The following is a 19,562-nucleotide window of genomic DNA, read 5'->3' on the forward strand; positions in this document are numbered from 1 at the left end:
TTAAATTGTAGACTTATTTGTTAATTTTTGAAAAAGTGTTGAGCTATCAAAATCAGGGCATTCCCGAAATTTTGCGTTTTCTGGTAGAATTTGATTTCCCATATCTGCAATATAATTTTTGCAGTTGCATTTTCCAAGACAGAAATACTGGAAAAAATAAGCTGAATAAAATTCTTCTTTAGAAGAGAAATAAAATTGAAAATTTGGGGGGCATTCAAAAAGTACGTTTGTAGATTTTCACTAATTTTTAAACCCTCTCCCCCACCCTCTGTTCGTCAGCGTTTGTTTCGAAGTAACCCCCCCTCCAGTACGTTCGTTTATTATCTCTAACATTTTTACCCCCACTCCAATTTTGAAAGTTTCAATTTTACACTTAAAATAAAAATTATTTTCTCGAGTTTATAAAATCGTCTTGAAGATAATTATTGGAAAAATAAAGGTGAATATTTTCTCACACTTGATATAGATAATAAAATTGGTCAGTCTTTCGAATAATAGAACACCAATTATAACAATCAAGACTTGACCCCTCCCCCTGTCCGCTTTCTGGCTGACCCTCCCCCATTCGGTGACGAACGTACTTTTTGAATGCCCCCCTTTCAAATTTTCTGACAGCATTAAAGTAACAGAATACAATATTAATATATACCTGTTGAAAGGTGGATGCATTAATTGAAATATGTCTTCTTTTTCAAGCTGATTTGTATTTGTAATATTTAATTATTATGTTTATTTGATTTGAATTTTTAGTTAACTCTGAAAAAAAAGAAAAAAGGTTTGTTAAAGTTGTCAAAAACTATAATAGTGTACCAAAAGAGGAATGGTTCCAATTTCGAAATCACAAGCAATTAATCTGAACCTTTTCAAGAAAAGTCAGCTAATACTTGAGATAACGGAATTAAATAGCAGAAAACGGCTAAATACTAATTATGAAATCTCAATATACATCTTTTACATAGTATCAGCATAAGATAATTAGTAGAAATATATACAAGAAAGTATGCAATAAGAATAAAATTTGCTTCTTAAATAATCTTACAATATTCTAAAATTTATTAAAAATGTAAGGAATAAATATTTTTCATGCTAAAGATACCCCTGATCCCTTGTCCCAAAATCCCTTGTCCCCAAATCCCTTGTCCCAAGATCCCTTGAAAAGAAAATTTGATTTAACAAGAGTTAGTTTTGGCTGACAAAATACTTCACTTTTGGGCGAGTTTTCAGGATTTTTAGTATTTAAATTTCATATTTGGTTTTATTATTAGTCCTACTCATTGGTGCTGCTGAGAAAAAAAAATCAGTCTGTTTCATGAGGATTCACAAAATCAATTAAAAACAGCTTATTTGTTGTGAGTTTCTTCACATTCGTTAGCGGTTTCACACAAGCTTTCTTCTCGACAATGTCAGCAAGTTCAATGACTTTGAAATTTGATACTGAAATAGTGATATGGATCTACATCAAAAGTTATATCAAATACTTTTAAGACTGTTGATACTAATACTAATTTAGTTGGAGGTTTCATAACTAAGAAATCCTACAAGTTTTGATTCTTTGGTCAGCCCTAAATGTTTTCCTATTTAAAAAATATCATTAACCCCGTTTATGAAATACCTGTTGTAAGACTTAATGTGTTCAAGAGTTATCTTTCTACCACCCAAACTTCCAGAAAAATCACTTTTAATTTGTTCAACAAGGAGACAATGACAAATACACCATCATTTTGATTTACCTAAAAGTAAAATTAAGAAACAACATTAAAGTATTTGATACATTAAATGATTTGAAAAGAATTGATCTAGTAAATTTTAATCCCTGCCCTTATTATAAAAAGTTGGTTACTTTAAGGAAGGTCTGTATCAATCCAGCTTGATTAATACCATCTGTTTTGAAAATGATAGCTGCATTTGACCTTCTTGGTGATCGTTTATAGCCAAGGGATTTAAATATCACTCCATTATGTTTCAACTTATGGAATTCAGTAAGATTTGATCTGAAAGTAAATGATTGAAATCGAATGAAAAGAAAAGAAGCATATGGTTGTCGATGAATATTGATCAGACTCAAAGTTGAAATTAGTATTTCAAAGCTTGCTCATTCTCCTTTGAAATTTTGGCTTTCTTAGATGCATGTTTGATCATTTTTGCATCTAGGCAAGGGGTTTTTTTATTCACACTCTCACAATTTCATTTGACTAGGAATTAATTGGTTTGCCACTCTTTACTGAATTAGGAGGGTATAATTCATACTTATTGTTGGCCTTTACAAAGTTTACAATCTGCTTTTGTGTCAAGAAATTTTCTGGATCAAAATTTTTGAATGGCCCATACATCTGAAGAGATCGCTTTCCTGAATGGCTTTTACTGTAAATGGAAAGGAAAAACATATTTTTGTTAAACTACTTAGAAGGTGTTATTACATTTACAAATGAAACTTACAGCATTTAATTTCCACAAATTAAGCATAAATTTTCAGATATGAAAAAAGAATTCCTCACCCATCTCTTTTGACAAGCTTGTTGTATAGCGATTTCTCTGCAGAGCCATCTAACATCTTTGATGCATGAATTGGTAATTTTTGTGCAGCAGAGATAGCTTTAGTTACCTGGGATTGAGGATAAAATAATCAGGCAATCAGGCAATCATTCATTAAAAAAAGATGAAAAATAATTGAGACAGTCAGATGCAGTCAAAATTTAAAAAAATCCACTTTGAGTGAAAATTCCATACCTGTTCTTCAACCTTGCGAATAAAAAAGAATAAGAGTAAATGGACTACCATAGGGACTACTATGTAGGTAAGTTTAAGAGTTTAAAAGTTTGAGACTTTTTAAGTCTAATATTATGTCCCAGGTGCAGTATAGTTACACTTAAAATTATTTAAAATAAAACAGTCTTTACCATAAAGTTTATCTGTTTGAAATACGAATACTTTTAAATCTTCCTCAGCAGATTCAATTTCATTTTGTGTTATTGATAGCTTTTGTAAAGTATATATCCCTTTGACAAGGAATAGAAAATGACTAAAATAGAAGAGACACGCATTATCAATAAATACCATTCTTGAACTTCTCATGAAGTAAATTAATTTAATTATTTAGTACCGATAAAATGTAATTGGATATCAAACAATTCAAAGGCCTTTTTAGCTTTCATATAGAATGTCTGCCCCCTGGATTTGAGTCACTGTAATTAAATCCTTTACCATTAATTTTTACACCCCTTTTCGCAAAGAAAGGGTTCAAAATTGCTTATTTTTGGGAACGCTGCACAAAATCTAAATCAAAAGACAAGTTTTAGAAGACAAAGAAACCTTTGAAAGTTCCTCAACCTTCTAACCATAGTGACATCACTATTATAGTTTTGAAGAGGAGTCAATTTAAAAATCCATAGTCTTTTGAATAGACTGTATACCTGTAAAATGGTTCAGGCAGAAAACCAAGCATAATAACTGGTCCATAATAATATAGCCAATTACGAAATTCGTTTGCTGAATTTGAAAAAATAACAAAAATTAAATTATTGAATTTCTTTAAGGTAATTCTGCTGTATTAGTCTCCTTTTTAAAAATTCTCCACCCAGGACATTTTGATTCCAACCTCCTACTTATTAAGTTTTCAGATTTTTTTCCAAACCCCGGCTATTAGGTACACAAGAGTAAGGCTCAAGGAAATCTATTATTAATATTATAATAATCTATATATTAATAGCCGTAGTCTGTATGTCATTTTGTTTGTGTGTCACTTTCGTTTTCGCAAGCAATGTTTTGTTCTTTTAAAAGATGACTTTTGTTTCTTGCTCCACAAATGTGTTAAATCAGATTCGCGCCGTTTTATAAAGACTTTGTTTTGATTGATAGATGTGACTTTGTCTTTTTTTTTCTTTCTTTTTTTTTGTTTTATGTTTTCGAATGTAATTAACGACCTTATTTGATTTGAGACATTCGAATTCTTTTCAAAACAAAAGAAAATCTTTTAAACAGAATCTGTTAAAGAAAAGAACAAATATAAAATAAAACATAATAATCACAAGACAAGTCAAAAAAATCTAATTTCAAAGCCGTCTCGGACGTCGCTGGTCGCCGGTATGGTGTAATTTGGGAATGGCGCCCTTTTTCTGTTTTCTGATCATTTTTGCCACAAAAATCTTTTTCAAAATATGGTTAAAAGATACGTCACCCAGGAGGGATAGAGTCAAACTTTGAAGAGAATTCTTCTCTTTAATTTTGATTTCATCGTGTTTATGCCACCTTCCCAACATCCAAAGGACTTTAAATGCGTTCAGCAAACAGTTAAACCGGCGTGCGACGCCGGGTACCGGCTAGTTATTATTAATATTTTATAAATAAAAAATAAACAACATTTGAACCTTTCAAAATATCACATGTTATAGGGTAGTACAATCATCAAAGAGGAGCTCAAATTATAAATAATCTTATTGTATAATTGAATAAAGGATAAACATAAAAATTTATTAAACATAAAAAGGATTCTCGTTAAAGTGTCCTTTCAGTGTTGAAATGAGGTGAAATTGACATGTAAGAATTAATATTCGACAAAACCCCTAAACCCCAAAGAAAATAATTATCTGGTATTAAATTGATAACCTTTAAAGTAATTTCGATGTTTTACAATGCTTCTTGGCTGCCTAGATACTTCATCTGGTGGTGTCATTGCGAGATAAACAGAATCGAGTGTTTTCAAAACCTTTCCAAGGTACCATGCATTTTTATGGTTTTCAGTGTCAAACCACAAGCCTAGAAGTCTTCTAAAAATAATAAAACAAGAGAATTTAAGCTTCATTATGGGAAAGACCCCTCCAACCCCTTATGCCATCCCAACCTGAATTTTAAAAATTCCCTTATTTCAAAGGTAAACTACGTTTTCAAAAATAAAGTCATCTTTATACATATGCTTCAAAGCAAACTCTCCCATCTATTTTAGCCAAATTGTTAGGTTGCATATATTTTAAGATCTGAAATGTTTAACTTGATATTACTCAGTTCAAATAACCAAAATAAAAATAAACATCAAATTACAATACATTACATACATCCTGTATGAAAGGAGTGAAAGAACTACTATACTTTGTTACACCCAGAAAAGCTCCATGCATGGTATCAAAAGGTACTCCCCAGATAATATCATAATATGTAAGTTCACCCAATACAGACAAGCCTCGAATACCGTTTACCTGAAAAGGAAAAAAGCTTTCATTAAAAGTGTAAACCATTAAATTTTCACAAACAAGTAGATTTTCATACTACATGAAATCTTAAATCTTGCTTTATAACAATTTTTAGAAATATCTATAACCTATATCGTTCTGATGTGATTATTCATAAAATTACGTTTTGATAAACATGATTACCACTAAATTGTTTTCCAATGATACCATTGCTTGTACAATTGTTTTTTCTTTTGTCCGCTTTGATGGTAATTCCATTGTTTTCATAGGAAAAACAATTGTCGAGGTTTTGACATATTTAGTCCCTTTTAATTTCATTATGGGTTCTCCCTCGATTTCACAGTAACTGCACCCATAGTATCCATTAAACTGAACGGTTTCTTGGACTAGACATTTTGCTTTAATATAAGAAGAGATTGGATTAATATTATTTAAATGAACTTTGATTAAAGATAAATACAAATACAAATCACCCCTTGCTAGTTTTAATTTTCTTTTTTAATTTTCTTCCTTTTGTCTTTTTTGTGCACGTTAAATACTTGAGTATTAGTGTAATAAATAAGTCTGGGTACATTGAGCTCCTATCAGGGCAAATCACTATGCTTTGGTTACAAGAGTACCTTATCAATTTATTTATTTCAATTGAAAAAAAAACATACCGGGGAGATCAAACAATGAGCTAAGCAACAGAACTTTGTAACATTTTTGTTCTCCATTGTAAGTAAATTGGATACCTTAGGTATGAAAATGCATAAAAATAGTGTGAAAAGTTTTTCTGGCAGGTTTTGCTTATTGAAGCTTATGAAAAAGTTATGTCACAAAATCTAAATTTTTATTTTCGAGGAAAAGCTTTCAAAAGAATCCCAGAAACAAGAATGCATGGTTAGCTCAGTTGGTTAGGCGTGCGCCTTACAATACAAGGGTGATTTTTTCCAACTCCTAGTGGGACTTTGGAAATGGAAAAAAAAAAGGTACCCTTAAGTGCGGGACATGCCGTACCCTCCATTCGCTTAAGTACCCCCCCCCGGAGATTTATGGCAGGTCAAACATTGTCATTACCTTGAAAGTACCATTGCTTTAACATTTCAACTAAAGGACGCAAGAAACTCCTCATGTAAGGTTTTTCCTCTCCAAACCAGATCCCAACCAAAACACGGAACTTTTTCAATTTCCTGAATGATCAGAATTGAAATTCAACAATGTAAAATATTCCAAAATATTGTTTGACAAATTTGATGAAGCTATATTTTCTACAAAATATAGCAACAAATAATTAACTAAAATTTGCTATGGTCCTACAATCATGGTCCAAATATATGGGAATTTTGGTTATTTCCTTGTTTTTTGAAATTTGAAGTTTGGGAGAGAAAGTTGGTTTTGGGCTATCTGTTAAATGTAATCAAATATTTCAATTTGGGTGGGGTTTATAGACTTCCAGGCTATTTTTGTTAAAACTCTACCTTTCCTTTTGAACTTTGGTGGGAATTTCCTTTTTTCTCAAATATTACTACCTTAAAAATTGGAGACCTTTTCATAATCTCGATTTTCCTTTATTTAAATATAGTGATCAAGACAAAACAAGCATGAGATTATTTCATTCCAAACAAGCGAGAAGGTTTACGGTGTTGAGTTTGTCTTTAATTAATGTTTAACCTAATCGACTCAGCCAATTTTCTTCCTATTCAAATTTCCTGACAGTTCCTGAAGAAGTGTTTTAAAATGTATTTGTTGAAAATCAGAGTATTTACCTTAATGCAGGAGGAAGTTCATTGATTCTTAGATAGATGGGCCATACTGAGTAATTACATGAATTGAACATCTTCACTCCATCTGAATTCATCTGCAATGTGATGGTATTACTTCCAATGATTCCTGATTCCAGTAGGTCTTGATAGACCTTTCCATCACAATAATCTCTCAGCACATTGTCAACCTTTTTCATGGGTGCTTTAAATCCTTCTTGGAAATGTGGCCCTAAAAATCAAATTATATTTTGTCAGTTGAGTGCTATGTATGCTAAGAAAGGATAACAACTTTAAATCGAGAGACACTGGTCAACCTAGCAACAAATTTTCAGCCTAGCTCTCACTGTGATTGGGCAAATGATGAATTGAAATCAAACCTTGTGTCTTGACTAAGGGAGTGGTCAGAAAGTATCTACTAGGGGGTGGGATTTCAGAGGGGGGTTCGAAAATTGTTTTGAGGGTTTAGTTCGGGGGTTCCAAAATATTTTCAATCGAAAAGGGGGGGGGTGCGAAATTTTAGCAGTTTATATTTCCTAGCTTTTTTGTGATAAATTTTTCAAACATTACCCAATTTGGAGCTGAGCTGCTAAAGTTGAATAAAAAAATACTTACTTTTTAATATACCTTTCAGTTCTTCTTCAACATTTGAATATATAAAATGTCTTGTCTTGGAATCTTTACAGTGTTTACATGTTTCATTTTTGTTGATAATTTGTTTGCAATTTTCACAAAAATAGTGCTTTTGGAATTCATCTTTTATGTTTAAACTTCTGTAAAGTGAATTGACAGTTGTAGGGAAGTTGTTAGGCTTGGGAAGATGGAGCTTTGTTAAAACTAACAAATCTTTTAGTGCTGATTTACTCAGATGGTGTCTCTCTGCAAAAGCCAGGTGAAGCATCAGCGAATCTTCCAAAGAAAGATTGACATTTCGTGCAACATCAGTCTTTTTATTGTTTTTCAGAAACGAAAAAAATTCATCCTCATCATCTTCATTATCATCTTCAGTATCATTGTCTTGACTTTCATTCCCAGATTGTTGGTCCTCATCAGAGAAGTGAGTTTGTAACATCTCTGTAATGATAAAAGATAAAACAACAATATTTATTATTTGACAATAATTATTTTGTACCGTGAATGGTAACTTGCATCAGTGGAGAGGCCCCCCCAGCGGTTTGTGTGATGGCGTGATTGGGACTTTTTTCTTGCGTGATGGCGTGATTAGAGATTTTTTTGGCGTGATGGCGTGATCAAGAATTTGGCATGATGCGTGATAGGGCAAAAATTTGAGGCATGATGCGTGATTTGGGCTATTTTTCGCTTTATTTTTTGCGTGATGACAAATTTGAGCAATTTTCGTGATGCGTGACTGAGAAAATTTTTTTGCGTGATGGCGTGATTAGGGGTGCCGCTGGGGGGGGCCTCAGTGGAGGGAAACTTGCATAACCATCAAATGACTGACCAATCAAAGCAGCAAAATATCAAAACAATCAAAACAATTGAACTACGCAGCTCCGCTCGCAGCTCTACTCTACCACGACCCTCGACATGGCCCAAGAATTCTCGGACCTCTTCGGGCCATGTTCGGGCCGAGAGACCCTATCAATCTTTTTGGGCCAAACATGACCCGAGTCATTCGGGCCATGTTCGGGCCATGTTAAATGTTAAATTGATTCAGCATGTCCATTCAAACAAAATAGTACAAAATAAGATTTGTCTGTTTTGTTTATATCCCTCAAAAAAACTTTCCGGGCTTCCCGTGGACACGCTTCAGTTTAAAACCAGGACCAGTTTACTAGCAAATATTTCCACCCTAAGTATATTTATAACTATGTTTTCACACCAAATAAGATATTTGATATTTATATGAATTTTACAACATTCATATATTTAATATAATTAAGAGAAACCAAGTTTTTCTCAAAGAAAATGTTAAAAAAATTCAGTCCTGAAATTACACGCCTGTTTAAATCATGTTTTCAAAAATTGGCCCGAGTGTGGCCTGCGTGTGGCCCGAACACGGCCTGAATTCTTGGGCCAGCTCGGGCCATACTCGGGCTTTACGCAAATTCCAATAAAAGTTTTGGCCCGAGAATTCTCGGGCCATGTCGAGGGTCGTACTCTACCATTTTGTTTTGATTTAGCTTTGTATTTTAATGACCAGACAGGTCATTCATTTAAGGGATATGCAAGTTTCCCTCCACTGATGCAAGTACCCAACTTCGTGGTATTTGATAACCACCATTTCACAAAAACTTCTAAGTCATTAATTTCAATGCGAACGGGAAATTATGAAATACACAACTTCTATTTTGCACCGAGTAGGCTTTTTAAACGAAATAAATTAGTGGCAAAACGATGGACGTTTGACGTCACTTGTGCGCGAGTTACACACTCCCCATCTCTTTCTTGAGAAGACCACAAAAGACAAGGATGGTATATAAACTCGACCAACCTGACGGTGGTAGTTCTGTTCTAAAACAGTCATTCAGATTGTATGGTGGTATGGATGAGTGAGAATCAAAATTCTGGCTCTGGAAAGTATCATTGTTTCCTTTTTCTTGATTGATCGATTGATCACTGCCATCTATAACTGCAGTAACAGTAGAAACTGGAGAACTAGAGTGTTTATCATTCAGTTCTAGTAAAGGTGTGATGTTTGCTGTCTCAATATTATTCCTGTTAGTTGTTAACTCCATTGAATGATTTGAAAATGACAAGTCGTAATTTTCTTGCGCTTGGTCTAGGAGATTGGTTTCTTCGTTCGCTGCATCGTTATTGGCATTCAAAGTGTTATTTAAGATAGGACCAGTGATTGTCTCAGGTTCATTCAATGTGTTAACTAGATTGACAGCATCTGTGGTAGCTAGATTTGAAGTGTTATTGTAGATGGGAAAAACAACATTTGTAGCAGGTTGATGATTCGACAAAAATGCCTGGAAAATCGGATTGCTGTCAGACAAGCATGTATCTGGAACTTCTATTCTCTTTCTTTTAACCATTTCTAATCATTTAAGGAAGAACACTCAAAAAATTTCAACTTGGGTCTAGCCCAAAGCACAACCATAGGGCATAGCCACAACTCCACTGGCAGCTCCACTGCTCACTCCAAGATCGCAACTTCCCATTACTTTTGCTACCATTATGAATATTTTGATGTTTTGATAACCCTCTTCCCGAGTGCTCTTGTTTTGGGGACAGCATCGTTTCAAAACGGCAGTTTTTCTCTTGCGATGGAGAGCAACTAGTTCCAATCCTTTTTCGCAAGCACGAAATTCCCGCCAAATTCATCATCTTCTCCTCAACCTCACGACAGCTTGACAAATTGATCTGGTCACAATCTGCTGTAAACTTTTTCATAGCTTATTCAACTTTTAATAACCATTATGCTTGTGGCAAAGAGAATTCGAACGGCTAAGCAGATAAATGATTTCGAAGGTAAGTTAAGCAATCTATTATAGATATATATGTGAAGAAATAAGAATTTCTGTCCAACTATATTCACTCAGGAGATTTGGGTGGCAGAGCAGCATATGCATTTCATCCTTATTAGGACTCGTCAGCACTGCATACCCTGGCTGGCTAGATCGATTTAGCCAGCATCTCTAAACCACAAAATCACTTGTGGTTCAAACTGAGAGAAATAGCTAGTGGAGAGAAAACTGGAGGCCCTGATCAGTCGGGTGTTTAAGATAAAAACTGCAATTATTGCTCTTTTCGGAAATTATTGCCGAAAACGGCAATTTTTTTAACGATGAAATGCTGAATCAGCAAAATGTGTTGTCCTTTTAAGGGAAAAGATGTCAGAGGTGTTTGAAAATAGTAAAATTGCATTGAGAAAAAGGTTTTTCCGATTTTTAAAAGTGATTTTTTCAATTTTTCGTTGCTCAATAACATGAAAAGTTCTAAAATAATAAGTTAAAAGATCCTGCATCGTTGCCGAAACACAGCCAGAAAGAGATAACAAACCCCCGTTGTAAATTTGTTTACATATGACTCGATTTTGCTATCTGCATTTCCAACAAAAACCAGTTGAAAACAAAACTAAACGAGGCACAGCGGGCCTTCTTATTGCGAGGGTGTCAAATACCACGTTTTCAATAATAAAATCAACTTTTATTTGCAAAAACGGCAATAATTGCCGAAAACGGCAGTTTTCATTTATTTACTTTTTTATTTTTCTGCTGATTCAGCATTTCATCGTTAAAAAAATTGCCGTTTTCGGCAATAATTTCCGAAAAGAGCAATAATTGCAGTTTTTATCTTAACACCCGACTGCTGATGTCCTCTACTGGAGTACCTTTGGAGATATATAGCTTTATTCTGAACCTGTTTTAGCCTTTTGGCAGATTGTGGGTAGTTCACTAAGTATTCACTTTGTGTCCAACCCCTATAAAGCTTGTGAAGATGGAAAATTTCTTCTGCTCTGGGAGCTTTGTCGTTGTCTTTTAAATGTTTTTTCTTTTTTATAGAATCTGGTATTGTCATTAAGGTCAAGTTTGATGATGGTTTTATTTCAGAAAAGGACTCACTTTCCCTCAAATTTACAACAACAAATAATATTGATTCCGTTCCCAAAGATGCTAGCAGTAAAGCTTTTGGACAAATTGTAAGCAAGCAACTACAGTCAACTACTCCAACTTGGGACGAGTGGTAGCAACATGGGACTTGTTGATATATCTTGTCTGTATTTTTACTTACTGTTAAATCACTTTGACAACAAATTTGTTTTGATAACTCCACCAAGTCTATCAATCATACTTCTTCGCTCCTGTTAGAGAGTGCACAGACGATTTAAATGCGATAGAGAAATTGTGTATTTTTTTAATACGCAGTTCATTAAACTCAAATCAAATGACTTTGAGGTTTCGGTGAAATGGTGGTGGAATGGCTGTCCCATGTTGTTTCAGATAGTCCCATAAGTTGAAGCAGTTGACGGTAGCTATGTCTCAAACTTTTTTTATAATTCATGGCCGAGAGTTTAAATTTTTTCATCAGCCCCCTAATTTAATTCAGAATATTAACCCTTATGTTGGCCCTTGTTACGTCAGCGATGAAAGTTTTATCCTTCTTTGGACGAAACATGCTTTTCATTTAATTTTTTCTAACCGTCAAAATAATTTTATTTCCAACAACAGGCATGAAAAATTCTAAAGTAAATCTATGTAATCTACGATTGGGGGACATCAAACCATCAATTATCATATAGGCGCTTCTCAAAAATTATGTGCTTGTTTTTTGCAGGGTATTTTTCATAAAGTTATTTTCAACCAGTTCCATTCAATCGAACCAATTCAAACAACCGAACTCCGTCGAACGATTAATGTTCAATTAAAAAAATCATTTAAACTTAGCGAACACTCAACAATTTTTGAAGCAATATGAGTTCGATTAGTTCAGTCAGTAAAAAGTTTGATTAGTTCAATGATATTAAATCCTAATATCTTTCCTTTCCTTGCTGTCCCTTGCAATATCCTTATCCTGGCACTCGACTACCATTTCAACAGTTTCCAGATTATTGTATATTTAAATTGTACTTTAATCATTTGATTGGTAAGACAAGTTTGATTGATTGGGTCTGCTTTTAAAGCTAATCTGTAAACTATCATAACATTTTATCCTTTTATTTTAATTCTCAGGAAATTCCAGATGGTCGTCTAGTTCCTGCTGATGAACTTGAATCAGGCCTTAATGGTTTTGCCTTATATGAAGGGAAATTTTATATGTGCACCATATTGAATGTACGCACTGGCAACAAAAGAAGTAATCAAACTCTTTTTTCATTTCATATCCATACAGCTTGTCCTAAAGAAGCGCTCAGTTTCCATATATTGCAGTGTACTAGATTTGAGATTTTTTGCAGAACTAAATTTTGCAGATTTTTTATTATTGGCAAAAATTACAGCCATTTGTAAACTATTTAATCTTTGTTTTACTAGCTTGAAAAGTTTTGGGAATAAAGTTAATATGCGATACGGGGCAAAATTGGGTCTGAGTACAGACAACACAAATGCGCAAGCAAAACCTTAACCAGTGTTTGTGATGACAAGAACTGTCTACTCATATATAGTTGCAGTTTTCACATAGCATTTTTATATAATACTCATTGATGCCCTTAAAAGACATGTCACCACAACAAAGAAATTTGCAAAATTTAAAAGTGCTCCATAGTGGAGTTCCATCATGTTTGAGGTTAGCATATAATTTAGCCCCAGTTTTCTGGTTAAATTCAAAATTTATTTTGTAATTGAACTATGTTTTTCTTCCATAGAGAGTGATTCAGTGATGACCATTCCATCCAAATCAAAAAGTCCAAAAACAAAAAAATCTAAGAAAGGTTTGTCTGATCTGATGTAAATTTGTTTATGACATTTGGGTCTAAATATAACCTCTTGGCTTTAGGGTGTGAGCTTTTTTCTTCATTTTTTACATTCAAAATCTTGCCTTGATTTCCTTGTACTTATTACAATAGAGATATCAATTCTGGTGAGGACTATTGTTAAAAGGTCAAATTTTTCCAGAAAAATCTCTATTGAAAAATAATCTACACTGGAAAATCTATCCTTTCCAATAAATAATTCTTGTTTCACAGATCCAGAAAAGGTAACTGGAAAAGATGATGAAAATGAGGAAGGTTAGTTTGGGATTGGAATTTTTTTCTAATTTCAATATGATGTCAGCCAAAAAGTTACCTTATGAGAAGAAATTTGGGTGAATTTTTTGCAGAACTAAATTTTGCAGATTTTGATTATTGGCAAAAAATTACAGCCATTTGTAAACTATTTAATCGTTGTTTTACTAGCTTGAAAAGTTTTGGGATAAAGTTAATATGCGATACGGGGCAAAATTGGGTCTGAGTACAGACAACACAAATGCGCAAGCAAAACCTTAACCAGTGTTTGTGATGACAAGAACTGTCTACTCATATATAGTTTGCAGTTTTCACATAGCATTTTTATATAATACTCATTGATGCCCTTAAAAGACATGTCACCACAACAAAGAAATTTGCAAAATTAAAAGTGCTCCATAGTGGAGTTCCATCATGTTTGAGGTTAGCAATAATTTAGCCCCAGTTTTCTGGTTAAATTAAAATTTATTTTGTAATTGAACTATGTTTTTTCTTCCATAGAGAGTGATTCAGTGATGACCATTCCATCCAAATCAAAAAGTCCAAAAACAAAAAAATCTAAGAAAGGTTTGTCTGATCTGATGTAAATTTGTTTATGACATTTGGGTCAAAATATAACCTCTTGGCTTTAGGGTGTGAGCTTTTTTCTTCATTTTTTACATTCAAAATCTTGCCTTGTACTTATTACAATAGAGATATCAATTCTGGTGAGGACTATTGTTAAAAGGTCAAATTTTTCCAGAAAAATCTCTATTGAAAAATAATCTACACTGGAAAATCTATCCTTTCCAATAAATAATTCTTGTTTCAGATCCAGAAAAGGTAACTGTAACTGGAAAAGATGATGAAAATGAGGAAGGTTAGTTTGGGATTGGAATTTTTTTTCTAATTTCAATATGATGTCAGCCAAAAAGTTACCTTATGAGAAGAAATTTGGGGTGATTATTATAGATTTTTAAGTTGGACGAGAAGTGTTTTGGGAACCACCCACTTTTGTTGAATATATTTTAGCTGAAAAAGGAGGAAAAAATTATTTCTAGAAGAAATACAGACTAAAATGAAAAAAAAGAAAGAGCAAGAATGATTTTGGCAAAATAGATGCATTTTTTTGACAATTGACATTTTTGACAGTTGTCCAGGATGACTTTTGATTCGGGTAAAAATTACAGCCATTGCGTTTTTTTATCATTGTTTTCTTGCTTGAGCCTTCAGTTAATTTTGTAATTGAATTATGTTTTCCTCCCATAGAGAATGATTCGGTGATGAGCATTTCATCCAAGAAACCGAATAAGTCAAGTCCAAAAACAACAAAGTCTAAGAAAGGTTTGTTTGATCTGATGTGTAATTATTTATGAGATTTGGGTGTAAGTAATCAGTCCATCATAAGCTGTAAACTAAAATGAAAAACTTTTTTTTCTATAAGAACAATATACAACCTCCTGTCTCTAGGGAGAGCTTTTTTTATTTTTTATGTTATCATTGTCTCAAAATCTAGGCCTGATTTTCTTTTAGAAGTCAACTTGTGAGGAATATTGTGAAAAGGTCAAATTTTCCATAAATTTCTAAAAATCTCCATAACGGTTAAAAAATGAATTCATACTGGAATATTTATCTACTCCAATAAATAATTCTTGTTTCACAGTTCAAGAAAAGAAGTTAACTGAAAAGGATGACAAAAATGAAGAAGGTTAGCCTGGGGTTGCAATTTTTTTCTAATTTCAATAGAACTTCAGGCAAAAAGTTATACATCCCTAATGAAAAAACTCTGTCTACGAAAAACTATGTCTCTTGAATGGAAAAAAAAATAGTTCAGGAATTTTGAATGCTACATGATCAACATGAAGTGAATTTGTGCCCCATGAGGGAGCTTTGAAATATACGCAAAAATTGTGATTTTTCATTTTTCATCTTATTGTTGTTAATATTGTTATTATTGAAAATCTCGACAGGGAAATCCGCATTTCACCAAAAATTCACTCTTTTTCAGCTTTACGTCTAGAAGCTGAATTAAAGCAGAAAAAGAAAGAAGATCTGAAATTACGACTTGATATGCAAACTCAAGAAAAACTCAAGGCAATAAGGTAAAATAAATATACAAATGTAGACTGATCAGCCAGAAACTCTGCATTTTTGCACTTGGAATCACCCATTGCGCCATCGTGAGAAAATTATGCGCTACATTTTCTTCTTTTTTCAGCCAAGTGACAGGACCCATTGCTACACCTACCAAAAATGCCACTATTCCAATGTATGTCCCTGGAGGTAATGTATTTTCAATTTTTTGCAAAAATAATGTTTTCCAAATGTATTTATATGGAATTGTCAAAACTACTTGATTAAAAAAGACGTAGGTACTGTATGGACAAAAAAAGTAGTAAAAAGTTAGTTACAGTGTGTGATATATAGATTCATCTTTTTTAGGTAGTCCCTTGGCCATGCGCCACTTTCAATCTGGATTCCAAAGTATGCTTTCTGACACCTGTGGGGATTGCACCTTAAAAGAGGTTAAAATCCTGAAATATGAAGAAGAAATGAGATCATGTAATTATCATATATTTTTTTTTTGTCGCATCAACTACAAATGGTTATAATGGGGCCATCCAGATAATATATGCATTGAAGGGGAGAGAGGGTCAGCAAAAGCATATACATCTAATGTAAAAATGACATTAATTCTAATGTTTTCTATATACAAGCAGGATAGGGGCTCAAATATTTGTGTGTACTAAACAGAGAACCCTTATTTTTAGTTTAATTATAAAATGATCAGTAGACATTTTTACTATTTTCATTTTTATCTATCATTTTAAAGTGCGCAATGGTTTAGAAATTACAAGGCAAGAGAATATAATCTGTAAGTCTTGTCATATTTCGTTTTAAAAGCCAAAGTTTTCCCATGATTAGGAAATTAGAGAGGCAGGGAGACAATTGAAAACTGAAAAAGTGTGGGTATAATTGAAAGTTAATTCTTGTTGATGGAAACTTGAAAGTAGTTTACTATTTTTACAGCAAAAATTAGTTTTTCTTAAGATATCAGTGCAATTAGAAATTCAAAATTTTAAAAATGTTTTACTATTTGATTATGTTGTCGCTTTCTCTTTAGTACACAGAAAGATTGAAGACATGACAAAAAGCATTGAGGCACAAAATGTATGTTTGCTAGAATAAAGTATCAGTTAGGTGATAAAGTTTATATTTGAGAATAAAAGTCTAAAATTCAAAAGTTTATGATGCTAGGAGTCTTCTCTGTAAACCTTTAAAGAAAAATCAGAATTTAAGAAATAATATATTCAGAAGAATAGTCGTTTGAACATTTTTCACAAAGCAGATAGAGATATGATAAGGGGATACTTTAACTTTCTCTCTTTCTCTCTCTATTTTCCTAGATGCTATACCTTTTATCTTGATTTACAGAATATTATCCGTGAATTACAATCAAGACCGCCACCAAACGAAACAAACGAATCGACTGAGGTGCCAGATGATTTTGACGAGTCTGTGACAGAGAATGTTAGTGTTGCTTTTTCATATTTTTTCTGTGCAAATCCTATTTTAAGGTTTTGAGGTTATGATTAAAATTCTGAAAATATGGAAGTGCCGATCTCTTATAGTTGTTTTTCTTCATTTTTCTCGTTCTTTCTTGTTTTTACTTGTTTGCCGTTCTTTCATCATTTTCATATACAACTCTTACTTGGTGCTCTCAAATTGGAGCTTACAACCATTCTTGTTACATTTTTATTATAATTGTCTTATTCTTTTTCTCAGGGAGAAGACAAACATGAATTGGTCCGAAGTACCAAGGTCTTTGTTAACACGGAAACAATGACAAAGGCACATTTAATGCCACTTGCTGGGGATGTCATCCCATATCTATTGCGACGGTTAGTCAATCAGTTTGAGTCTAGAAAAAAATTCAGAGAGAAAAATATCCATCATTCCCAATGAATTTTCAAACTTTTCTTTATGATCAAAATTTTTTAATGAGCTTGGGCCTCAAAATGACCCCAAGATATACAAAAAAAGAAAGCAATCAAGAATTTCTAAATATAATAAGTGGTATTTTTGGCATTTGGCATCAAAAAGCATATCTGAGGTATTTCAATGCAAGATTTGATATATTGGGGGATCCTTTTATCCATCACACATGTTTGAAATAGTTACTTCAGGTTTTTTGTATATATTTCAGACTATTTTCACTACAAAGACTGGCAGGTGCCTCCCTCCTTGAACCAAAGGAGGAGTCAAAACGAATCAAGAAAAATGGACTGAAGCCATTGCCAGAAAACATTCTGGTAGCTATAAGAGGTAAAATTTGTTTTCCTTTTGAAAAAATATAAGATTGATGTTTTTGAAAAGTTTTTTTTTTTCCATACAGTGAAATGGCTTACAATTCTATCGTGGAAGTATAATTATACTGATAAAGGATTTTAAGATATTTGACTTACATTTTTCTAGCATTTGTTATCAGCAATAAACTTAGACCCAAGAAGGTCTACCTAAAGAAGAAAAAGAAAAGTAATGGCGAAGGAGAGGTTGAAGTAGAGGAAGAAGAGGATAAGGAGATCAAGACGGATAAAAAGGGGGGGAAGTATATCATTAATCTGGTTAAGCCAGACAATAGTTCCTGTAATCAATACATCAGGAGAACATTTTATTCGGCTTGCCGTTATGCAGGCAACCCTAACCTGGTCTGGCCTGATAAGAAAGAGGATGGTAGGATGTGATTTTTTGGGAATCTTGTATTGGATACATTAAAGGAAGAAATTTTGGTGGGAATTTAATTTGGCGGATGGCTGAAAAAGTTTTTTCAGAGGGAATTTAATTTGGCGGAACGGTACTGAAATTAATTTTGGCGGCAATTTAATTTGGCAGACTGAGTATGAAGGTTCAAAATCAGTGTGAAAATGTTGAAAATACGCCCATTTAGGGCCTAAATAGTGAAAATCAAACGAAATATGAGAACTCAATTAGGTGGATAGTTGAAAAAGGGAACCTAATTCAGCAAAAACAGCCAAATCCACCAAATTTTCTTCCCACCAAAATTTCTTCCTTTAATGTGTCTCATGGTAATATTTTTGATAACGCACAGTTTTGTTGATTTAATAACATTTGAATCATTTCCAATGGGTAAATTTAAACTTTTTTACCATCTTTATGAAAAAAGTGATTGTGAACAGTTGTGAAAGGATTTGAGATTTGAAATTCTGATTTCTTTTGCTGTAGATATTGCTTTAACATTTATCATAGATTATTTTAATTTTAATTTCACCTTCAAACTTATGTAAATTTTCTGATTTCAGTTTTGTAAAAAAAAATTGACAAATAAGACTAACTTGTCTCATTTTTTATTACTTATACAGTACAGTTCCTATAGTATGAAATTTAAGCACTGAAATCATGCCCTAATGTTCAGCTCTGCAAGTTTTATCTTACAAAAGTGAAAGACTCATGTTTGCCTAATGCAGCCTAACGAGCAAAAATTAATAGCACAATGTTTGAGGTAATCTGCTTGAGCACAAAGAGGTATAAAAATTTTTTTCTATACTCAAAACTCTATTCTTTAGAGGGAAAGGCATAACTTTGTAATTACAAACATTGAACAAATTTACTCTTAAGATCTTTTACCCCTTAACATTTATTATTCTATTTCTAGACAATAAAACAAAAAGTATTAGTATAAAATTATTGAAATGTTAAAAGTGTAGTCTGGTACTGGTTGTAATGGTGATCTGTTGCTGACTCCTGTATCAAGTCAATGAAGAGTCACGTTTTTCCACATCGGTAAGTTTTTCTCTTCTGGTTATTCAACTGATAATAGGCAAAACTGGTGGGAAAATGAAATTTAACATACTCTCGGGTACCTAACAGCCGGGGGGTTGGAATAAGCGGGGGGTTGGAAAAAATCTCAAAACTTAATAAGCGGGGGGGTTGGAATAAAAATGTCCTGGGTGGAAAATTTTCAAAAAATTAATTAGCGGGGGGACGGCTATTAGGTACCCGAGAGTA

At 33.1% G+C, this 19,562-nt stretch overlaps 3 protein-coding genes across 4 annotated transcripts; 1 reads left to right on the forward strand and 2 right to left on the reverse strand.

Moving 5' to 3' along the window:
- Window positions 1-1,802: 1,802 nt before the first annotated feature.
- On the reverse strand, window positions 1,803-2,778 carry LOC136801625 (uncharacterized). Its single transcript, XM_067058269.1, has 4 exons — window positions 2,728-2,778; window positions 2,496-2,602; window positions 2,248-2,361; window positions 1,803-1,991 (listed from the first exon to the last, which is right to left on the reverse strand). The coding sequence occupies exons 1-4, from the start codon at window positions 2,776-2,778 to the stop codon at window positions 1,823-1,825; spliced, it is 441 nt and encodes a 146-aa protein (XP_066914370.1). The 3' UTR covers window positions 1,803-1,822.
- Window positions 2,779-4,661: 1,883 nt separating this feature from the next.
- Window positions 4,662-10,239, reverse strand: LOC136801636 (uncharacterized). The gene is made up of 8 exons (XM_067058280.1): window positions 9,381-10,239; window positions 7,541-7,999; window positions 6,932-7,157; window positions 6,243-6,355; window positions 5,843-5,917; window positions 5,367-5,581; window positions 5,049-5,189; window positions 4,662-4,763 (listed from the first exon to the last, which is right to left on the reverse strand). The coding sequence occupies exons 1-8, from the start codon at window positions 9,925-9,927 to the stop codon at window positions 4,740-4,742; spliced, it is 1,800 nt and encodes a 599-aa protein (XP_066914381.1). The 5' UTR covers window positions 9,928-10,239; the 3' UTR covers window positions 4,662-4,739.
- Window positions 10,240-15,200: 4,961 nt separating this feature from the next.
- Window positions 15,201-18,624, forward strand: LOC136801703 (uncharacterized). Of its 2 annotated transcripts, XM_067058359.1 has the most exons (7): window positions 15,201-15,243; window positions 15,544-15,637; window positions 15,754-15,818; window positions 16,971-17,066; window positions 17,322-17,437; window positions 17,743-17,861; window positions 18,012-18,624. In XM_067058359.1, exons 3-7 carry the CDS (start codon window positions 15,789-15,791, stop codon window positions 18,278-18,280), a joined length of 630 nt encoding a protein of 209 aa, XP_066914460.1. In that variant the 5' UTR covers window positions 15,201-15,243; window positions 15,544-15,637; window positions 15,754-15,788; the 3' UTR covers window positions 18,281-18,624. The 2 variants fall into 2 exon arrangements, with proteins under 2 accessions (XP_066914460.1, XP_066914467.1); XM_067058366.1 differs by lacking the exons at window positions 15,201-15,243; window positions 15,544-15,637; window positions 15,754-15,818 and adding an exon at window positions 16,510-16,706.
- Window positions 18,625-19,562: the final 938 nt, after the last annotated feature.

The sequence above is a fragment of the Clytia hemisphaerica genome, unplaced genomic scaffold, assembly GCF_902728285.1.
Source record: "Clytia hemisphaerica strain Z4C2 unplaced genomic scaffold, Clytia hemisphaerica genome assembly, whole genome shotgun sequence".
Lineage (NCBI taxonomy): Eukaryota > Metazoa > Cnidaria > Hydrozoa > Leptothecata > Clytiidae > Clytia > Clytia hemisphaerica.

Excerpts from the sequence above, each read along its gene's own strand:
- LOC136801625 (XM_067058269.1), bottom strand. The coding sequence starts at position 2,778 with ATGGTAGTCCATTTACTCTTATTCTTTTTTATTCGCAAGGTTGAAGAA. Across the intron at positions 2,603-2,727 it reads TTCGCAAGGTTGAAGAACAG|GTAACTAAAGCTATCTCTGC; the intron begins GTATGGAATTTT and ends CCTCAATCCCAG. Across the intron at positions 2,362-2,495 it reads AAGCTTGTCAAAAGAGATGG|TAAAAGCCATTCAGGAAAGC; the intron begins GTGAGGAATTCT and ends TTCCATTTACAG.
- LOC136801636 (XM_067058280.1), bottom strand. The coding sequence starts at position 9,927 with ATGGTTAAAAGAAAGAGAATAGAAGTTCCAGATACATGCTTGTCTGAC. Across the intron at positions 5,918-6,242 it reads AAAGCAATGGTACTTTCAAG|GTATCCAATTTACTTACAAT; the intron begins GTAATGACAATG and ends TTCATACCTAAG. Across the intron at positions 5,190-5,366 it reads CATTGGAAAACAATTTAGTG|GTAAACGGTATTCGAGGCTT; the intron begins GTAATCATGTTT and ends TTTCCTTTTCAG.
- LOC136801703 (XM_067058359.1), top strand. The coding sequence starts at position 15,789 with ATGCCACTATTCCAATGTATGTCCCTGGAG. Across the intron at positions 15,819-16,970 it reads TCCAATGTATGTCCCTGGAG|AATATTATCCGTGAATTACA; the intron begins GTAATGTATTTT and ends CTTGATTTACAG. Across the intron at positions 17,438-17,742 it reads ATCCCATATCTATTGCGACG|ACTATTTTCACTACAAAGAC; the intron begins GTTAGTCAATCA and ends TATATATTTCAG.